Raw genomic sequence first — 16,243 nt, 5'->3', positions numbered from 1 at the left:
AGGACAAGGGAGTTAATGAACAAACAGTTTCATGAGATCTTTCAGGACCTCAGTCTCACACAGTGCCCCTACCTGCAGGGCAGGGCTGAAGGGAGAGCCCCCCCACACACACTTGCACTGTGCGGGGACAGTGGGGCCAGCACTCGCACCCCACCCCACTTCCTGCCTTTTCTCTCCCACACAACTGCGAATTGGCCTGAACCCCAATTAGCAGATAAGGTCACAGCCCAGGGGGAGCAGCGACAGGGAACAGAACAGCCCCCCCCCCCCCCCCTCCAGGAAGGGGTCATTCATCCAAACGTGGATTGCTCTCTGGTTACACAAGGCCACAGGGCAGGCGCTTGCCAGAGTGGTGGACTTGTTCCACGCTGTTGGGACTGAAACAACTTCCCCCCTGGCCTACCGCACGTGGAACCCGGGACCCGCCCCATCCTTCCTCTCCCAGCAGCTGCTGGCCCCACACTCAGGAAGCAGCGCAGCCCAGGGGAGGAGCACCCAAGGGTGACGGCTATCAACAGCTCTGCTGCACCCTGGGAAATGCTGCTGCAGCCACATGCACCAGGGCTGGAAAGGCTCCGCGGGAGGCTCCATTGCCCAGTATTGACCCCACTGCACCCTAAACTTCCTTGCACCCTAAACTCCCCTCCCACCAACTAATTGGCACCCAACAGGCTCAACCCTGGGCCCGACTCACAGCTATACCAAGGCCATGCTAGGCCCCTCTGGCTGCACAAGGGGGCCTTAAAGCAGGTGGAAACAGCCCCCCGCCACTCCCCATGTGCACGGACCTCCCTGGCCCCCGTGGAGCTGGCATAAGGACTCTGCACCCACCCTGTCCCCAGCCCCAGGGGACAGAGCGGGGCCATGGGGGAGACACTGTGCTGCACTCTTCCCTGGAGTTATGGGGAGCAGAGTGTAAGTTGAAGCAGCCCCGAGGCTGCTGTGACTGGCACCAGGCAGGGCCCTGCTCTAGAATAGGGGGTGCACAAAGGTGGCTTAAAGCCAGCCACACACCCCCACACATACACACGCTCCAGGAGGAGGTAACGGAGAATCAGGCCTCTGCAATAGTTTCACCCCGGGACCTGCTGGTGTGCAGGGGGAGCTCACCCTGCTGCTCCCAGGGCACAGGGCAGCAGCCCCAGGGCTGTCGCTCCAGCGCCCATCCCCAGTACTGCCCAGGACGGGCCTGCAGGGGACTTGGCTCCAGGGTTCTGGTCCCCCCACCCCGCTGGAAGAGCAGGGGGAGAGCTTGTTACTTGGAGGAGCATCAGGAAATCCTCTATAAATAACTGTCAAAACAAGGGCTTCCTCAGTAGGAGGCCAGGAACCCCAGCGGTAATGAGCCCCAGGGGGGAGCTTGGGGCCAGCGAGGCAGAGAAGCCAAAGGCCACACACTGGAAACAGAGCCAGGCTGCTAAGGGGGGGCCGGCGCAGGGAGCGGGCTGCAGCAGAGAGTGGGGGGAAGGAGGGCTACCGCAACCAGTGCTCAGCTCTGAACCAGCACCAGGTGGGGTCCAGTGGGTGGGGAGGGGGTCAGGACTCCTGATTTCCATTCCCAGCCTGGCAGTGGAGGGGAGGGGAGTTTAGGGATATGCACCTGGAACAACCTCAGCCACCTGTAACATCCCAGAAATTGGATGTACCTCTGCCCTCTGCTGGCTGGACTCTGAACTGCTCAGCTGTGTGTCATAGGCCCCATACAGCTAACGGGGGTTCTCCCTTAGCTCCAGGGGTCGCCACACAGAGGGCCCAGAGTTCAAGTCTTGCTGCCACCGCCGTGATACCCAACGGTTGCCCAGGCCTGTCCCAAGGCCTCCAGCTGCGACAGTACAGCCGCCCCACATCCTGCGGGCAGGGCTCCCGGTGCCACGGCCCCGTCACCCTGCAGCGCTGCGGGTGCGTTCGCTGAGCCAGAGTTGCAGGCTACAGCTCTCACCTCCTGCCAGGCAGGGCCCCGGCTTTCCCGTCACTGGCTGATGGGAAGGTCAGGCTGGTTTTTCCCTTCCAGCCGCTTGAGGGTCTTGTTTACTCTCCTCCCCTGAAAGCAGAGCCAGCTGGCCCAGGGGACCCCTACTCCAGAGACACCCCCCCCGGAAGAGTGGCAGGGAGGAGGCACCACAGACAGGCTCCCTCACCTCCTTGGCACCCTCCATGTTCAGGAGGAGCCCCCAAATATAATCCCCACAAGGTGAGGGGTGCTGCCCCCCACTCCTGGGCAGGTTAGAGCCTAGGGTTGCTGCTTTTGCCAGCCCTGCCTGTAGAGAAATGGCCTAACCTTGCTCTGCGGCACCCCCAGCTGATTAGTCTAGGAACAGCACTGGCAGGCTCCTCGCTCAGCCTGGGCCATGGGATCAGGGGAGAAACGTATCCATTGTAGGAGCAGAACCTGCCTGGCCCAAGAACCATCTCCTGGCGAAACCGCTGCGCCAGGGCACCCAACGCCCGGCTGCTCCCTAGCTGCTGAGGTTTGCGACCAGAGCAGGCGGCTCGAAGGGCTGGACGCCTGGGTTCCATTCTTGGCTCTGCCCCAACTCATGGACAAGCCCAGGCAGCTCCAGCACCCCAAGGCGCTACCCACCCCTCACTCCATCAGCAGCGCTAGGAGAAAACCCTCCCAGCACATCCTGACGGCTGCATTCCCCTCCCCGCTGCCCTGTACAGCTCCGAGCACACAGCTGGCTCTGAACAGAGAGACTCCCTCCCCCGTGACTCAGTTTCCTGTGAAGTGGGGCTCCCGAGGCTGGGAGGCTGAATTCATTTGTGTGAGCAAAGTGTTCTCAGACACTGCACTGGCAAAGGATCATTAACCCTCCTTGTTAAAGGGAACACCCCCCCCCAACCCCAGCCAGCCTCCCCCCAGCTCATAAGGCTGTACAGGTATATGTATAGTCCCTTCTTCCCCCAGCAGGATGATCTCCCCTTGCCTCCCCAGGACCCGATGGTCACAGCGCAATGGAAGGTTGGGCACCTCCATGGGCCTCATGCTGGCAGGAGGAAAGAACAAATCAGGGCAGGGAAAGGGACCAGGGGGTTTAATAAACACAACAGGGGGGCAAACAGCCCCGAGAGTCGGGTGCAGGTGCAGGAGGGAGCTGTCCTCTGGCTTCCGTGCCCCCAGCACACCCAGCTGTGCCGCTGCCCCTCAGTCCTGACTCGCAGCCCCCTGGGGTCCCCCCCCCCCCGAGACCTCTGCCATTGCCCCTCAGTCCCAAACATCAGCTTCTCCAGCCCCGCGGACAATTGCTGTGGGAGCTAAGCTGAGACTGGCAATCTCATCGTTGCCCAAGCGGATCACAGACCCAGCTCCTCCCGCGCCCGGCATCTCTCGGTTGAAATATCCCCTCGTTCTTCCAATGCTGCCGCGCGGGCGCCCTGATCCCTCACTTCCCAACACAGAAGTCCCTGAAGACGATATCCAGGATCTCCTCAGTGCTGACTCGGCCCGTGATCTTCCCCAGGTGCCTACGGGCCAGCCGCAGCTCCTCGGCTGCCAGCACCAGATCCAGGGACTTGTAGCCGTGGTAGCGGCCCAGTGAGCCAACGCAGCTGGTGAGGTGGAGGCGGTGCCGTGCCTGCGTGAGGCTTGGGGAGCCAGCCAGAGGGTCACCGCACCTGGCAGATGAAAGGAGGGGTCATACCCGTAGCCCAGCTCACTTAGGAGACCAAATAGAAGCTTCGGGCAGGTGGTGGCACTGCTGCTTTCTGCATCATTGTGTGTCATAAACCCTGTACCGCTCACAGCTGATGGTGATTCTCCTCTAGCTCCTAATCCCACTGCCACCAGAGAGGACCCCTAGGGCATCACCAATCTCAGACACTACGTGCACAGGGCCGGTCTTCCTTTGCTGTTGACTGGCAGCAAGGAAACTCCCTGTGGAGGATCTACTCCCATCAACCAAGGTGTTAAGGCACCGTGAATGAGCCAAGGTGCCTTAACAGCTCCATTTCCAACCCTCCCCGAAAGCCACCCCCTCCCACCGAGCTGGGACGAGAGCACAGAGCAAGGCTGAGGTCCAGCTTCTCTGCTGGGAACCGCTGGAAATTGGAGGCCTCTCAAAGCTCTTGCCAGTTCTAGCTATTCAGGGTGTATTCCACACGTCCAACCCGCTAAGCAGATCTGAAGGAGGCTGTGCTGTCTAGTGGACAGAGCACTGGGCTGGGGCTCAGGGAGCTGGGCTCTACTCCCAGTTCTCCCACTGCCTGCTGAGTGACTGCACGTGCGTCTCTTCACTCTGTGCCTCAGTTTCCCCTCCCAGCCTTTATCTATTCAGGCTGGGAGCTCCGTAGGGCAGGGCCTCTCTCTGTGCAGTGCCTGGCACAGCGGGGCCCTGATCTCACCTGTGGCTTCCAGGTGTTACTGGGATACTGATAACAGACAGCCACAGTATGTGTTCGGACCTTGCCCCCCACGGGGACTGAGGCCCCTCTGGGCTGGGAGCTGTGTGGACACAGATGGGATGAAGCTCAGCCGCTGGCTCTGAAAGGCTCCAGTGGTTAGAGCCAAGCCAGCAGCTGAGTTAACACCCCAGAGAGTTTGCAGCATCTTCTCCGAAATTCAACGTCAACAGATCCCCTCAGCCCCCTCCCTGCCCCAGACAGTGCCCCCTGCTGCCAGGGGGCGTCATCGAGTTCTCCCTCACAGCAGTCACCTGGGACAAACCTGAAGCCCAGCCCATGAGACGGCTCCCTACCCCCGCCTCCGAGGCCTGGCCTAGCTTGTCCCACCCACCCCTGCCCCTCACATCACACATGCAACCCCACCCCACCCCACCCCTCAATCCCGACCCCTGGGAACTCACATCTGCTCCAGCTGTGTCCCCAGCAGGCTCAGGAGGGTGTCCACGCCCTCTCCGGTCTTGCAGGAGAGCAGGCAGGCAGGGGGCAGTGCCCCCTCCCCACAGGCTCCCAGCAGGGCCCCCCCACGCCCCTCCTCCAGCAGGTCAGCCTTGTTCAGGACCAGGATGCAGGGTGCCTGCTGGGCTGGTGGTCCGGGTGGCAGGACGGCTCGCAGGGCATCAGCAAAGCACCCGGGTTCCGGAGCAACGTCCACGGCGGCCAGCACGGCCAGCACCACGTCCGCTCGCTGCAGCCTGCGGGGGAGAAGGGCCGTGACACTGGCCACCGAGACACCCCCCCCACCATGCACACCTTGGGAGTGCTGCCCACTGAAAAGGGGGTGCTTGCTCCGAATGGATGGCAAACACGGGGTTAATGGTACCGAGAGGGCACTGAGCAGGACTCCAGCCTGCCCCGTCACTGTGGCCCCCACCACACCCGGAAAGGGACATGACCCTGCCCCCCATCACAGCCCCCGTGAGCACATCTCGGAATCTGCCCCACAGTCAGTGCCCCACCCTGGGAGCCTGAACGGACGGGACAGAGAGAGGCCCAAGCTGCACCCCCTTCGCCAGGGGGCTCTGATGATGTCTCGGGTGGGGCAGGGATGGGCCTGGCTCACGGGAAGGATCCGGCTGTTTGTTTAGCCCCTGCCTGTCACCCCGCAGGCCACGGCCAGAGATGGCCAGCCCCATGCATCCGGCCTCCAGGGACCCGCCGGCCCAGCCCGGGAGAGCCAGCAAGCAGGGGTTTCCCAAGGGGGGGTTGTTTGGCAGGCTGGCTGCCTGGCAGCGGCTGGGAGAGGAGCCTGCATCTGGGCTGTGGGTCACCGAGATGTCAGCTCAGCAGAGCAACAGGGACCTTACAGCTAACAGGAAATCACTGAAGCTCAACCCTGCTGGCACCCCCCTGTTCCGACCTGCAGCCCCCTGCTCTCCCAGCCCTGCCAGCGCCCCTCAATCCCGACCCACGGCCCCCTGCTCTCCCAGCCCCGCCGGCGCCCCTCAATCACGACCCACAGCCCCCTGCTCTCCAGCCCCCTGCTCTCCCAGCCCTGCCGGTGCTCCTCAATCTCGACCCACGGCCCCCTGCTCTCCCGGCCCCCTGCTCCCCCAGCCCTGCCAGCACCCCTCAATCCCGACCCACGGCCCCCTGCTCTCCCAGCCCTGCCGGTGCCCCTCAATCACGACCCACAGCCCCCTGCTCTCCCAGCCCCCTGCTCCCCCAGCCCTGCCAGCACCCCTCAATCCCGACCCACGGCCCCCTGCTCTCCCAGCCCTGCCGGTGCCCCTCAATCACGACCCACAGCCCCCTGCTCTCCCAGCCCCCTGCTCCCCCAGCCCTGCCAGCACCCCTCAATCCCGACCCACAGCCCCCTGCTCTCCCAGCCCTGCCAGCACCGCTCAATCCCGACCCGCAGCCCCCTGCTCTCCCAGCCCCCTGCTCCCCCAGCCCTGCTGGTGCCCCTCAATCACGACCCACAGCCCCCTGCTATCCCAGCCCTGCCAGCACCCCTCAATCCCGACCTGCAGCCCCCTGCTCTCCCAGCCCTGCTGGTGCCCTCAGTCCTGACCCGCAGCCCCCCGCTATTCCTGTTTCTCAGAGCAAAGCCGCTGTGAGGCACATGACAGGGCCACGAGGAAAGGCTTCCGGCTGCCTTTCCACCCCCCCCAGCCAACGCCTGTCTCACCTCTCTCGAGCTCGGCTCACACCCTCCCGCTCAATGACGTCCTGGGTCTCCCGCAGCCCGGCCGTGTCACTCAGCACCACAGGGTAACCTCCAATGTTCAGCGCCGACTCCACCACGTCCCGTGTCGTCCCCGCAACGGGGGACACGATGGCCGCAGGCCTCTGGCCTAGACAGAGAGAGCGAGGGGAGAGCAGGGCAGTTATGGGGGAGTTCAGGGACCACGCTGGGAACAATCGGTAGGGAGGCCTGTTGCTAGGAGTGAGACTGGAAAGAGGAGCCCTCAGCACAGGGGTGCTGCCCCCCCAGACACACCTTCCCTGGCCCAGAGATCCGGCAAGGCCTGGGCCTCCCACCTCTCCCAGGGCCCTCGCCAGGGGCTGCTCTGTGAAGAGTCACCCCAGGAAGCTGAAGGATCCCCACCCTGTACGCCCCGAGCCTGGACCTAGCCTCCCCCTCCCTCAACAGGGCACCCTCTGTAAGGCCACCTCCCCCCATGGAACAGGAGCCAGAGGCATCTTGCGGCCATCGGGGCCCGTAACTGGCGAGGCCGAGGGCCCAAAGGGACAGCTGCAGAGATGTGGGGAGGCCAGACCCAGCAGCTCCCCCCCGCCCCCGAGTCTAACCCATACAGGGGGAGCACCCCCACCCCCCGACACCAGTACGAGGCCGCTAGTCCTTCATGCTGTCGCCGGGGGGAAGGCGGCCGCGTCACCCCCATGCACCTTCTGGGGCGCTGATGCGCTGCCAACGCCAACCCATTCCGTCGGGGCCCCGCAGCCCCTGATTACACAAAGATAATGAGCAAGAGACTCCCTGCCCCATGACAGCACCCGGCCCAGCGGGGACTCGTGCTGCCATCTAGTGGGCACTGGGGAGCTTTCCCGCACGTTTCCTAACCCCGGGGAAATCTAGACGGTTTCTCATTAGCAATAACAAGCGACTCACAAGCCCAAATAAGCAGGTGGAGTCCCCACCCCGGGGGCTCGTGCCCTGATCCAGAGCCTCACCCTGACCCCGTCCCATCGTAGCCACTGATCCAGCCACATGCTACCAGCACAGGCCCCGAGCCTGGGGCACGGGGGGCCCAATTCGAGCAGCGCCGGGCACCCGCAGTGCTGGCTCCAATCAGCAGGAGCTGCAGGGATCAGCACCTCAGAGAATCAGCCCCAGGCGTCTCCAGTTGTGCTGCGCCCTGCCCCCAACAAACCCAAACCCTGGGGCAGCCAAAAATCAGTGGCAGGTTTTGAGGACTTTGGCCCCAGGACCAAATTCTGCAGAGGGGTGGGGGGAGCAGCAGAATCAACCCCCACGGCTTTGGTGTCTGGGGTGCAGCGGAGTACCATTGTAGCTCAGCGGCCAGTGCATGTTTTGTGTCGCACTCTGTACCGGATCCACAGAGCGTGGGAGTCTGTCCCAGCCCCCTGTACAGATCCAGCTGTGGAGCCTGGTGCTGTCGGCTCTGGAAGCCCCAGTTCAATCCCTGGCATCGGCCATGACATTATAATGAAGACCCTGGTGCTGGGGCAACTGGCATCCTTGGCACCAATGCTGGCACAGAGAAGCCAGGACTGAATGGAGAGTGAACTCCCCCCAGCAGCGGGCGGTGGGAAGCTCTCGCAGGGCCTGTACCTGTTGGGTGAATTAAGGGCCCTTGTCCTTGGCTGTCCAGCCAGCACCTAACCCCACACGGGACTGAACCATCCTCTGGGGTGGACAAGGCACCGAGCAACTGGGGACTCTAAGAGCTGTGAATGGAGGTTCGTCTGCCCCGACTCACACAGGAGGTTAAGCAGGCTGCTCTTGCCAGCGTTGGTAGGGCCGGCAATCACCACGTGAACTCCTCCGCGCAGCCGCTCCCCGCGCCGTCCATCCTGCAGGTGTCTGCTCACCTCCTCCTCCAGCGTCTGCACGGCAGCATCCACTGCGACCGGGGCACCGGGTCAGCACCACAAGAGCAGGGAGGAGGGGAAGGAACAAAAAAAGCAAAGTGAAATGAAATGAAAACACAGCACAGATGAAGGGACTCCAGCAACACACTGCGGCCCCAATCCGGCAGTCAGGCCCGCACAGGGGACAGTTGCCTGGGCAGGCTGTTATCATTTCATGCATTACAGTAGCACCTAAAGAAAGACCACGCCCAAGAGTGGGGCCCCATTGAGCCGGGCGAACCTCGCCAGAGAGCGAGGCCTCCTCCTGCAGACACAACCTTTGCCCCATAAAGCACTCAGTCTGGAGGGACAAAGGGAGAACCGTCACCCCCCCCCCCCCATCACAAATGGAAATGGAGACCCAGGGTAGATTAAGTGACTTGCCCCAGGCCACACAGGGAATCTGTGGCAGAGCTAGGACTTGAACCAGACCAGTCCCAGTCCAGTGCCACAACCAGAGCAGCGCTCCAATTGACCACCAGTTTGAGGGCTCAGGATTTAGATTTTGGTATGAAATCAAGGGGAATTCACCAAACTAAACAGGAACCGATGGTATTTTTCAAGAGTTCCAGTTAAAACAGGCTCCCTCTCCAGTATTTAAATTCTTTCCCCTGCTGTCATGGAAACTGGCCACAGCTGCTGTGTGGTGCCCTGTGAAATTGACCAGGGACAGGATGAAACTGACCCCTGGCCAGGCGGCCAGCAGAAGGGTTGGGCTCCTTTAGCCCCAGTCTGCCCTGTGGCACAGCACAGGGCCATGACTGGATCATGGCACAGTCTTTGTCGAACCAACGAATCAGATGGCAGAAGAGGAAATTCAGATTTCCAAGAAGCCTTTGCAATTTAACGCTCCAGGGCGTCACGGACAGAGAGATCTACAGGGTGCTAGAAGTCACAGCCCCAGGTCACTGCTGTCTGGACCCATGTCGTAATTCACACCAGCCCAACCGAGCGGGTAACACTGCCACAGCAGCATTTTGCCCCTGCTTCACCCTGGCGCAAGGGACAGTGCAAGGTGCAAGGCACGGACGGACGCTGACCCTTTAAGGGCAGGCCAGCACCACTCACCTTGAGCCAGCACCCCCTCCTCTAGATTGTCATCTTCGCTGAAGTCGATAAAGGCTTCTACATGGGCCAGAGCCTAAGGAGCGGAAAGGGGGACAGCACGTCGCGAATTACAGCCCCGATCCTGCCATCAGGTCAGACTCCCGCACCCAGGCTGAGCCCCACCTTGCTCCAACGGCAGGATTCAGGGTCTATCTTTGCTCCCCCAGGACCCCTCCATATTCGGCAGCGACCAGCAAACCTGAGCTCAACAGCCAGAGCTCAGGGACCCTTTTCCAGCTCCCGCAGGTGTCTTAACCTCCTGGGGTGCAGGGGTCTCTTACACCAGGCCAGCTACTTCAGTGACCCTGTGAAAGCCACTAATGCCTCACCCTTAGCTAGCGCTTTCCTCCTGGGAGCTCAAAGCAGGGTCAGCGCTAGAGCTAGGGACACGGAGACCCAGAGAGAGGACGCCACTCGCCCAAAGCCACCGATGGAAGCGGGGTCAGAGCGGGGAGCAGAACCCCGATTCCCCAGCCCGCTCCTCAGACACCCCATCGGGAAGCCTTTCACATTACCCCTTGCACTGTGGAGTTCTGTCCTCCCAGAAAATGCCCCGGGCAGGCACAGGGTGGGAACATTCGGATTCTAACCGTGTCTGTGGATGGAGTCAGGTGCTGCCAAACACAGCCCTTGGGAACATGGGTAATACCACTTGGTGCAAGAATATTTAACCCCTCAGTGCCCATGGAGCTCAAAGGAGGGCTGGTACCAGCACCCCCATTACAGATGGGAAACCGAGGCCCGGAGGGATGAAGTGACTCAGCCAGAGTCACACAGAGTCAGGGACAAAGCCAGGAGTCCCCCTTTCCAGCCCATGCCCCTAGCCACACTGCCTCCATTTGCTCCCAACATGGGCATTCAGGCCCCAGTCAGGGCTTGGGGGAGAGAGGGACCTTGCCTTGGTGAGCTCCTCGCTCCAGCGTTGGTACAGCTGCCCCAGCTCCCCCTCCATCTGCCGCAGTGCCTGCCTCCTCTGGGCCTCTGTCTCGGCGTGGATCAGGTCCCCCAGGCCCTCCACCTCGGTCAGGCCTAGCTTGCCATTCTGGAAAGCTCGCTTGGTGAACTCGCCGGGGTCAGCTGGGCGCAGGCCGGGCAGGTGCCCTAGAAAAACCACACGCAGCAAACCTGAACGGAGGCCCCCCGGGGCATCACTCCTCATGCGGCCAGGCAGGGCTGGGCAAGCTGCCCCAGTTCTAGGAGACAAGAGCTCCCCAGCAGGAGAATCAGTGCCCACGGGGGCCATATAGGACCCCTGCCCAGCCCCCACTGTCAGTCACAGGCTCCAGGCTGCTCTACCTTATACTCGGGGTACTGAGATACACAGAACAACTGCAGCATGCTCTGGCCATGCCCCTGATCTGCCCCCAACTCCTGGGTGAGGGCCCCAACGCCAGCTCAACCCAGCCAGGGCTTGCCAGGGGCCATTTCTCCCCCTCCAAGGCCCAGCACGCAATAGGAACAGAGTGACTGAGAATCCAGGACGGAGAGAGACACTTACCCAAGGCCTGAAGCACGCCGCCCACCACTGCCGGCCCGCCGTGGACGTGCAGCTCAGAGCAGTCCTCCCCAGTGAAACTGTGGGGCCCTGCAAAGCACAGAGCCCATCAGAGACTGTGCTCCCCAGGGACAGGGATAGGGCATTAGGAACCACTTTTTCACACGGAGAGTGGTGAAGCCCTGGCATGGGTCCCCTAGGGAGGGGGTGAAATCTCCAGCCTTATCAGTTTTTAAGGCCCGGCTTGACAAAGCCCTGGCTGGAATGGTTTAGCTGGGGTTGGTCCTGCTCTGAGCAGGGGGTTGGACTAGATGACCTCCTGGGGTCTCTTCCAACCCTGATCTTCTCTGATTCTCTAACACGTGGCCCTTGGCCCAAGTGGGGCGGACACGGGATGAAACATTAAAGAAACTTTTTCTGTCTCTGTGCTGGTGCTGTCAGGATGGGACACAGGCCCATCCGTTGGAATGAGGACAACAGGCTCACATGCTGCTGGGAAGGGACAGACAGCTGAGACTAAGGACAGTACAGGAGGAATCAAAAGCTCCCTCTGCAGAAAAGAGCCAGACAATGACTAGGGATGGAGGGGGAGGAGGCCTGTCCTGAACGGTGCCTTCACACGGAGCCTCATCTACAAATCGCTTCCCCCCACCCCTAAAAGGCAGCCACCTCTGGCTGGAGCATGGCAGCTTGCTTGACAGTGCCCAGTGATGGTCTGCAAGAGTTCAGCAGGGAGCAAAGACGACTCCTCTGGCCGGGGGCTCAGAACAGAGTTAACGGCCCTGCTCTTGCAAAACACGCCAGGGGTATCCCAAGTGCTTCGGGTCTGAGCTTGAGGGGCCAGAGAGCCAAGGGCCTCCTAGGGCCGTGCTGGGGCATTGGGGTCTGTACTGGCAAAGGGAAGAGTCACCCAAACTGTTCCCTGGTTCCACCCCTGAGGCAAGCAACCAGCCCAGCCCTGCCTGGCTTCCTAGCGCAGAGATTATCCCAGCCCCCGGAAATCCCGCCATATGTGCCATGCAAGCTCAGTAGCATGGCGCTGTCCCCCTTGGAACAATGGTCTATGGCTGCAGAGGTTGAGCTAAGGCGCCCGAGTTCGTTAGCTCAGACAATAGAGACTGGTGCTTGTTTAGCTCAAGAAGTCCCGGGTTCAGTCCCTGCAGCTGCTGCCCCAGCGAGAGGCGTGCGGCATCACATGGGAGGGCGGCCACTGAAAGGGGACCCATGGCCACCCCACAAAGGGGATCAGCTCGTTGGTAATTATGGTATCAGTGGCAGCCATCCCCAGCCCTCTGATTGCCAAGGAGGTCAAGCCCTGCACGGACTTTCCCCGGACTTAGCCACAGGAAAGAAAGTCTCCCTGCAGCTGGGAATATCTCAACCCTTCAGCGTTTGACAAAGAACCGCTCACGCCTGCTAGGAAACCCTCAGACAACATCCTCTTTGGAATTTTGCCTGGGCGTCATGTGCTTTCTTGGAGGCTCTGCTCTATACCCCCAGAGGCCACCTGCACCATGTGTTTACTCCTCACCGAGCTGCGATACCACAGCTGCTCACTGGCAGCCTCGTGGGACTGGGTGGGGAACAGATGAGGGAGCAAAGATCCTGTTTTCGGACCAAAGTACTCAATAATAGGAAAGTGGGGGGGAGTGGGTACAGCGAATAGGCCGAAGCATGCAATCCTGTTTGTAAATGCCATAAGAAACCCATAACCTCTTTGGAGCATCGTGGAAGCACCAAGAATAGAGCTGGGATCTTCCTGCTCCACAAGCCCTTGAACTAAAGGAAAACTCCCCATTAGCTGTTCTCGGTATAGGGCTTATGATGCACAGAGCTAAGCAGTTCCAATTCCACCGCGTGCACACAGGGCAAGACGCCACCAGAGTTGAGAAAGAGGTTGCAGATTTATCAGAAAAATGGAAAACCCATCTCACCTGCCACATCTCACATGCAACAAAGGGTGCCAGGCTGCAGGGTGAACATACCCTCCCAGGCCTGGCATGGCACTGGTGCAGGACAGGTGGGGTGGGGGGCAATGCTTGCTCTGGTATCTAGTGTCTGCACAATGCCAGACAGAAAGGGAGGTGCTACCCCACTGCCAAGTGCTACCAGCTTCCATTTCGGGCCCAATCCTGGAATCTCTCTGCTTGCAGAACCCCAGACGAGGTCAGTGCAAGATCTGCTGGGAGGGTCAAGCCCAGGATGTCATTTAGCAGGAGCTCACCCTTAGGGGAGAGACCGGGAGAGCGGGGACAGTTCTTTAATGACCAGGAGAACACAATTGGGAATCCACCTGGTAGTGGGGGGTGGGGAGGAGGAGAGATCCATGTGGGAGAGAGGGGCTGTGAATACACAGGTTTGTGCCTACAGAGGGCTGGGCTGGACACCTTGCTGCGGGTTAGCGCTGGGAATTGCAGACAGGAGCGAGCGAGCAATCCGATCTAGAAGGGGCTGCAGGAGCACACGCAGCCTGCGCAGGCAAAGCTGACCAGCGGCAGGGGTCCATTTTGGGGGAGCTCCCACCAATGAGCAGTTTCCATCCAGCTATTGAGGGCAGTAAGAGCCAAAGCAACTGTTATGGTTTGCAGCACAGAATCAATATCCCCCGGCCTCTCACTAACTGCCAGTCACTCCCCATGTGAATCCGAGGTGGGAGCTGCCCAAAAGACCCCCGGGGTGCAAGGGCTGGGCCCCGCGGCCCTACAGAGTCTGCTACAGCCTTCAGCTCTAACCTGGGAACCAGATGACTAGGCCCCTGTCCAGAGTCTCCGCGGAGCTGGGGTCATGGATCCTCCGCAAGGCGACGGCTCTAGGCCGGGGTAGCTCCTGCTGTCGAGTTAGACTCCGCAGGGCTGCCCCGCTGGCAGGACCGCTGGTCCGGACCACAGCCACACCGCATTTCCCATGGCCCGAAGACAAGGCGAAGATGGTGTCTCTCTTCCCCGCAGGGCAGTGGAGCCGCTTGACAGCCCTGAAAGAAAACAGAGACAAAACCCAGAAGTGAGACTGCCCTGAGCGACAGGCACAGGGGCAAGAGAGTCCCAACACCCACATCTGCTCAGTAACCCATGGCTCGATACAGCAGCAAAGAGCCTCTCCTACCCCATGAGCAGCACCATGCCATGGGCCAGGTGCATTGTGGGGTCATCTTAGCACCTTCCGCTGAAGCAACTGGTACCAACAGCTGCCAGCAGACTCAATGCACCACAGCCAGACCCAGCGCCCTCATGCCGACGCTCCCCACCCCTGCCCTGTCATGCAAGAGGCTGGGATCTTTGCTCGGGCCAGTTCCAACCATCCCATCCAATCCCCCTAGGCTGCAGCAAGGGCTCCTGCCAGGCCAGGGGAAACCATCACGGATGCACAAACTGCTCCACCCGGGCAAGCAGATGCCCAGCCACGAGCAAAGGGACTGTTGCTGTTTACTCAGCCAGAGTGAGCTGGGAAATGCCAGGGACTACAGGCAGGCCCGTGTGTGCCAGTGTATCCGAACCCAGCTGCGACGGGATTGCACGCCTCCCCCCCCGCCCGCCCCCGACTCACAGACGGCAGCCACCCGGGGCATCGCAGTTACGGGACGGCCCCGGCCAGGTCAGCAGAGAGCATCCCCCTTAGCCGTTTGCACGGGGCCTCTGACACAGCTGAGCAGTTCAGATCCCATCCTGTGGCTACTGGCGGCCCACGGTCCAGCGCCCCGTGAGCCACAGGCTCCAGACCCCACGGCACGGCAGGGACCCCAGCAATGAGGCAGAGACCACTGGCTCCAGGTCACGCAGCCAGGTGCGCTAGGGGCAAGCCAGGGCAAAGGCAGCCGATGCCACCGGCGGCTGCTGCGCCCCAGGGGCTGACCCCCGCACCTGAGCGCAGCGCCGGACACGGGGTTGAGCGCTGCAAGTAGCTTCCTCCACGTGCCAGGCCACATGGCCCCCCCGGCAGGGCGCAGCCACAGGGGGTGGGAGGTGAGCAAGCCCCCGCCCCCAGCAGCGCCCCCTCCATCCGCCCCGACGCGCGGGGGGCAGCCGGCACCGCGCCCTGGGGCTCCTGCTCCCGGAGCAAGCGCCGGGAAGCTGCAGAGCCCAGCTCGAGCCCCAGCCCCGGGCCGGCCTCTGCCAGCACCTGCCGACGCGTTCTGCGGCCTCCAAGTGTGGGCAAGAGGCCCCGCCTCGGCTGCACACGGATTGGTCAAGAACCAAGAAAGGGGCGGGCTGAGGCTCAGGGCCGCCTCTGGGCTGGGTTTTGGGGGGGCCGGCTGCCCCCGGCCCTTTCCCTGCCCGCTTGCGAGGGCTGGGGCCCAGCCCTGGGATGAAAAGGCCAGAGAGTCAATCCACTTCTTCCCTCTTGCGGTGACAGCACTTCTGGGGCGATGCTAATTTAGCTCCTGCACCCAGGATCTCAGCTCCGCGCCGTCGAGTGGGGACTGGGCCGGGCGTGCACCGGCGTTTGCACCTGCTTGTGCCCTCTGCACGAGCGACTGCGAACTCCCCCGTGCAGAAGGCCAGGAGCCATCTCAGCGGGGAGGTGAAGGCGCAGTGTGGGAGCATTGGGTCTTCCCTGCCCCTAAATGAAAATACTAGTTTCTGGCGTCGTTTTAAAAACAAACAGATCCTCTAACTGGAGAAAGAAAGAGATCTGCTGTTGATCTCATGTGTTTCGCGGTGGTGGGAGTGTTCCCCTGGGAAGAGACCAGAGTGAATTATTTATTGCAGTGAACTGATAGATCCAGGAAGCTCTCTAGATCATCATATAGGGCAAAACAAAATGACCTCATCCACCCCCAGGGCAACCCCACCCTCCTGGATGACTCCCTGTGACTCAGTGGCACTGCCCCAGGATGCAAACACGGCTGCCCCAAAGGGGAAAAGGACACGAGACAGGGCAGGTTGGTGCATGGACTCTGGAGCCAGATCCTGAGGAGGATTTCTCTCCTCTTAAGGCTTTTTCTAGGCTTAAATTAAAAGTCAGACGCTGCTTGGCCCGGAAATCATGTCCCATTGGCTCCCAGGGCCCAGCATCAAGCTGCTCCCTAGCTAGGCTCCCTCCTCACCCCACTAACCATGTCTAATTCCTGCCACCTTCTGCATCCCCCTATTGACCCAGCTGCTCCCCTTTTTCAATCTTTTCTTTCCTTCTTTCTGGGATTAAGGGCAGGAGGTTTATTTAGCACGAGTCACTGGGTGGAGACTA

At 61.3% G+C, this 16,243-nt stretch overlaps 1 protein-coding gene across 1 annotated transcript; it reads right to left on the bottom strand.

Moving 5' to 3' along the window:
- Window positions 1-3,018: 3,018 nt before the first annotated feature.
- On the bottom strand, window positions 3,019-15,190 carry GTPBP3 (GTP binding protein 3, mitochondrial). Its single transcript, XM_038383963.2, has 9 exons — window positions 14,917-15,190; window positions 13,792-14,030; window positions 11,063-11,149; window positions 10,463-10,665; window positions 9,526-9,598; window positions 8,307-8,450; window positions 6,530-6,695; window positions 4,803-5,093; window positions 3,019-3,615 (listed from the first exon to the last, which is right to left on the bottom strand). The coding sequence occupies exons 1-9, from the start codon at window positions 14,979-14,981 to the stop codon at window positions 3,384-3,386; spliced, it is 1,500 nt and encodes a 499-aa protein (XP_038239891.2). The 5' UTR covers window positions 14,982-15,190; the 3' UTR covers window positions 3,019-3,383.
- Window positions 15,191-16,243: the final 1,053 nt, after the last annotated feature.

This window comes from Dermochelys coriacea, chromosome 25 (genome assembly GCF_009764565.3).
Source record: "Dermochelys coriacea isolate rDerCor1 chromosome 25, rDerCor1.pri.v4, whole genome shotgun sequence".
Classification (NCBI taxonomy): Eukaryota; Metazoa; Chordata; order Testudines; family Dermochelyidae; genus Dermochelys; species Dermochelys coriacea.
This window is presented reverse-complemented; position numbering and strand designations above follow the sequence as displayed.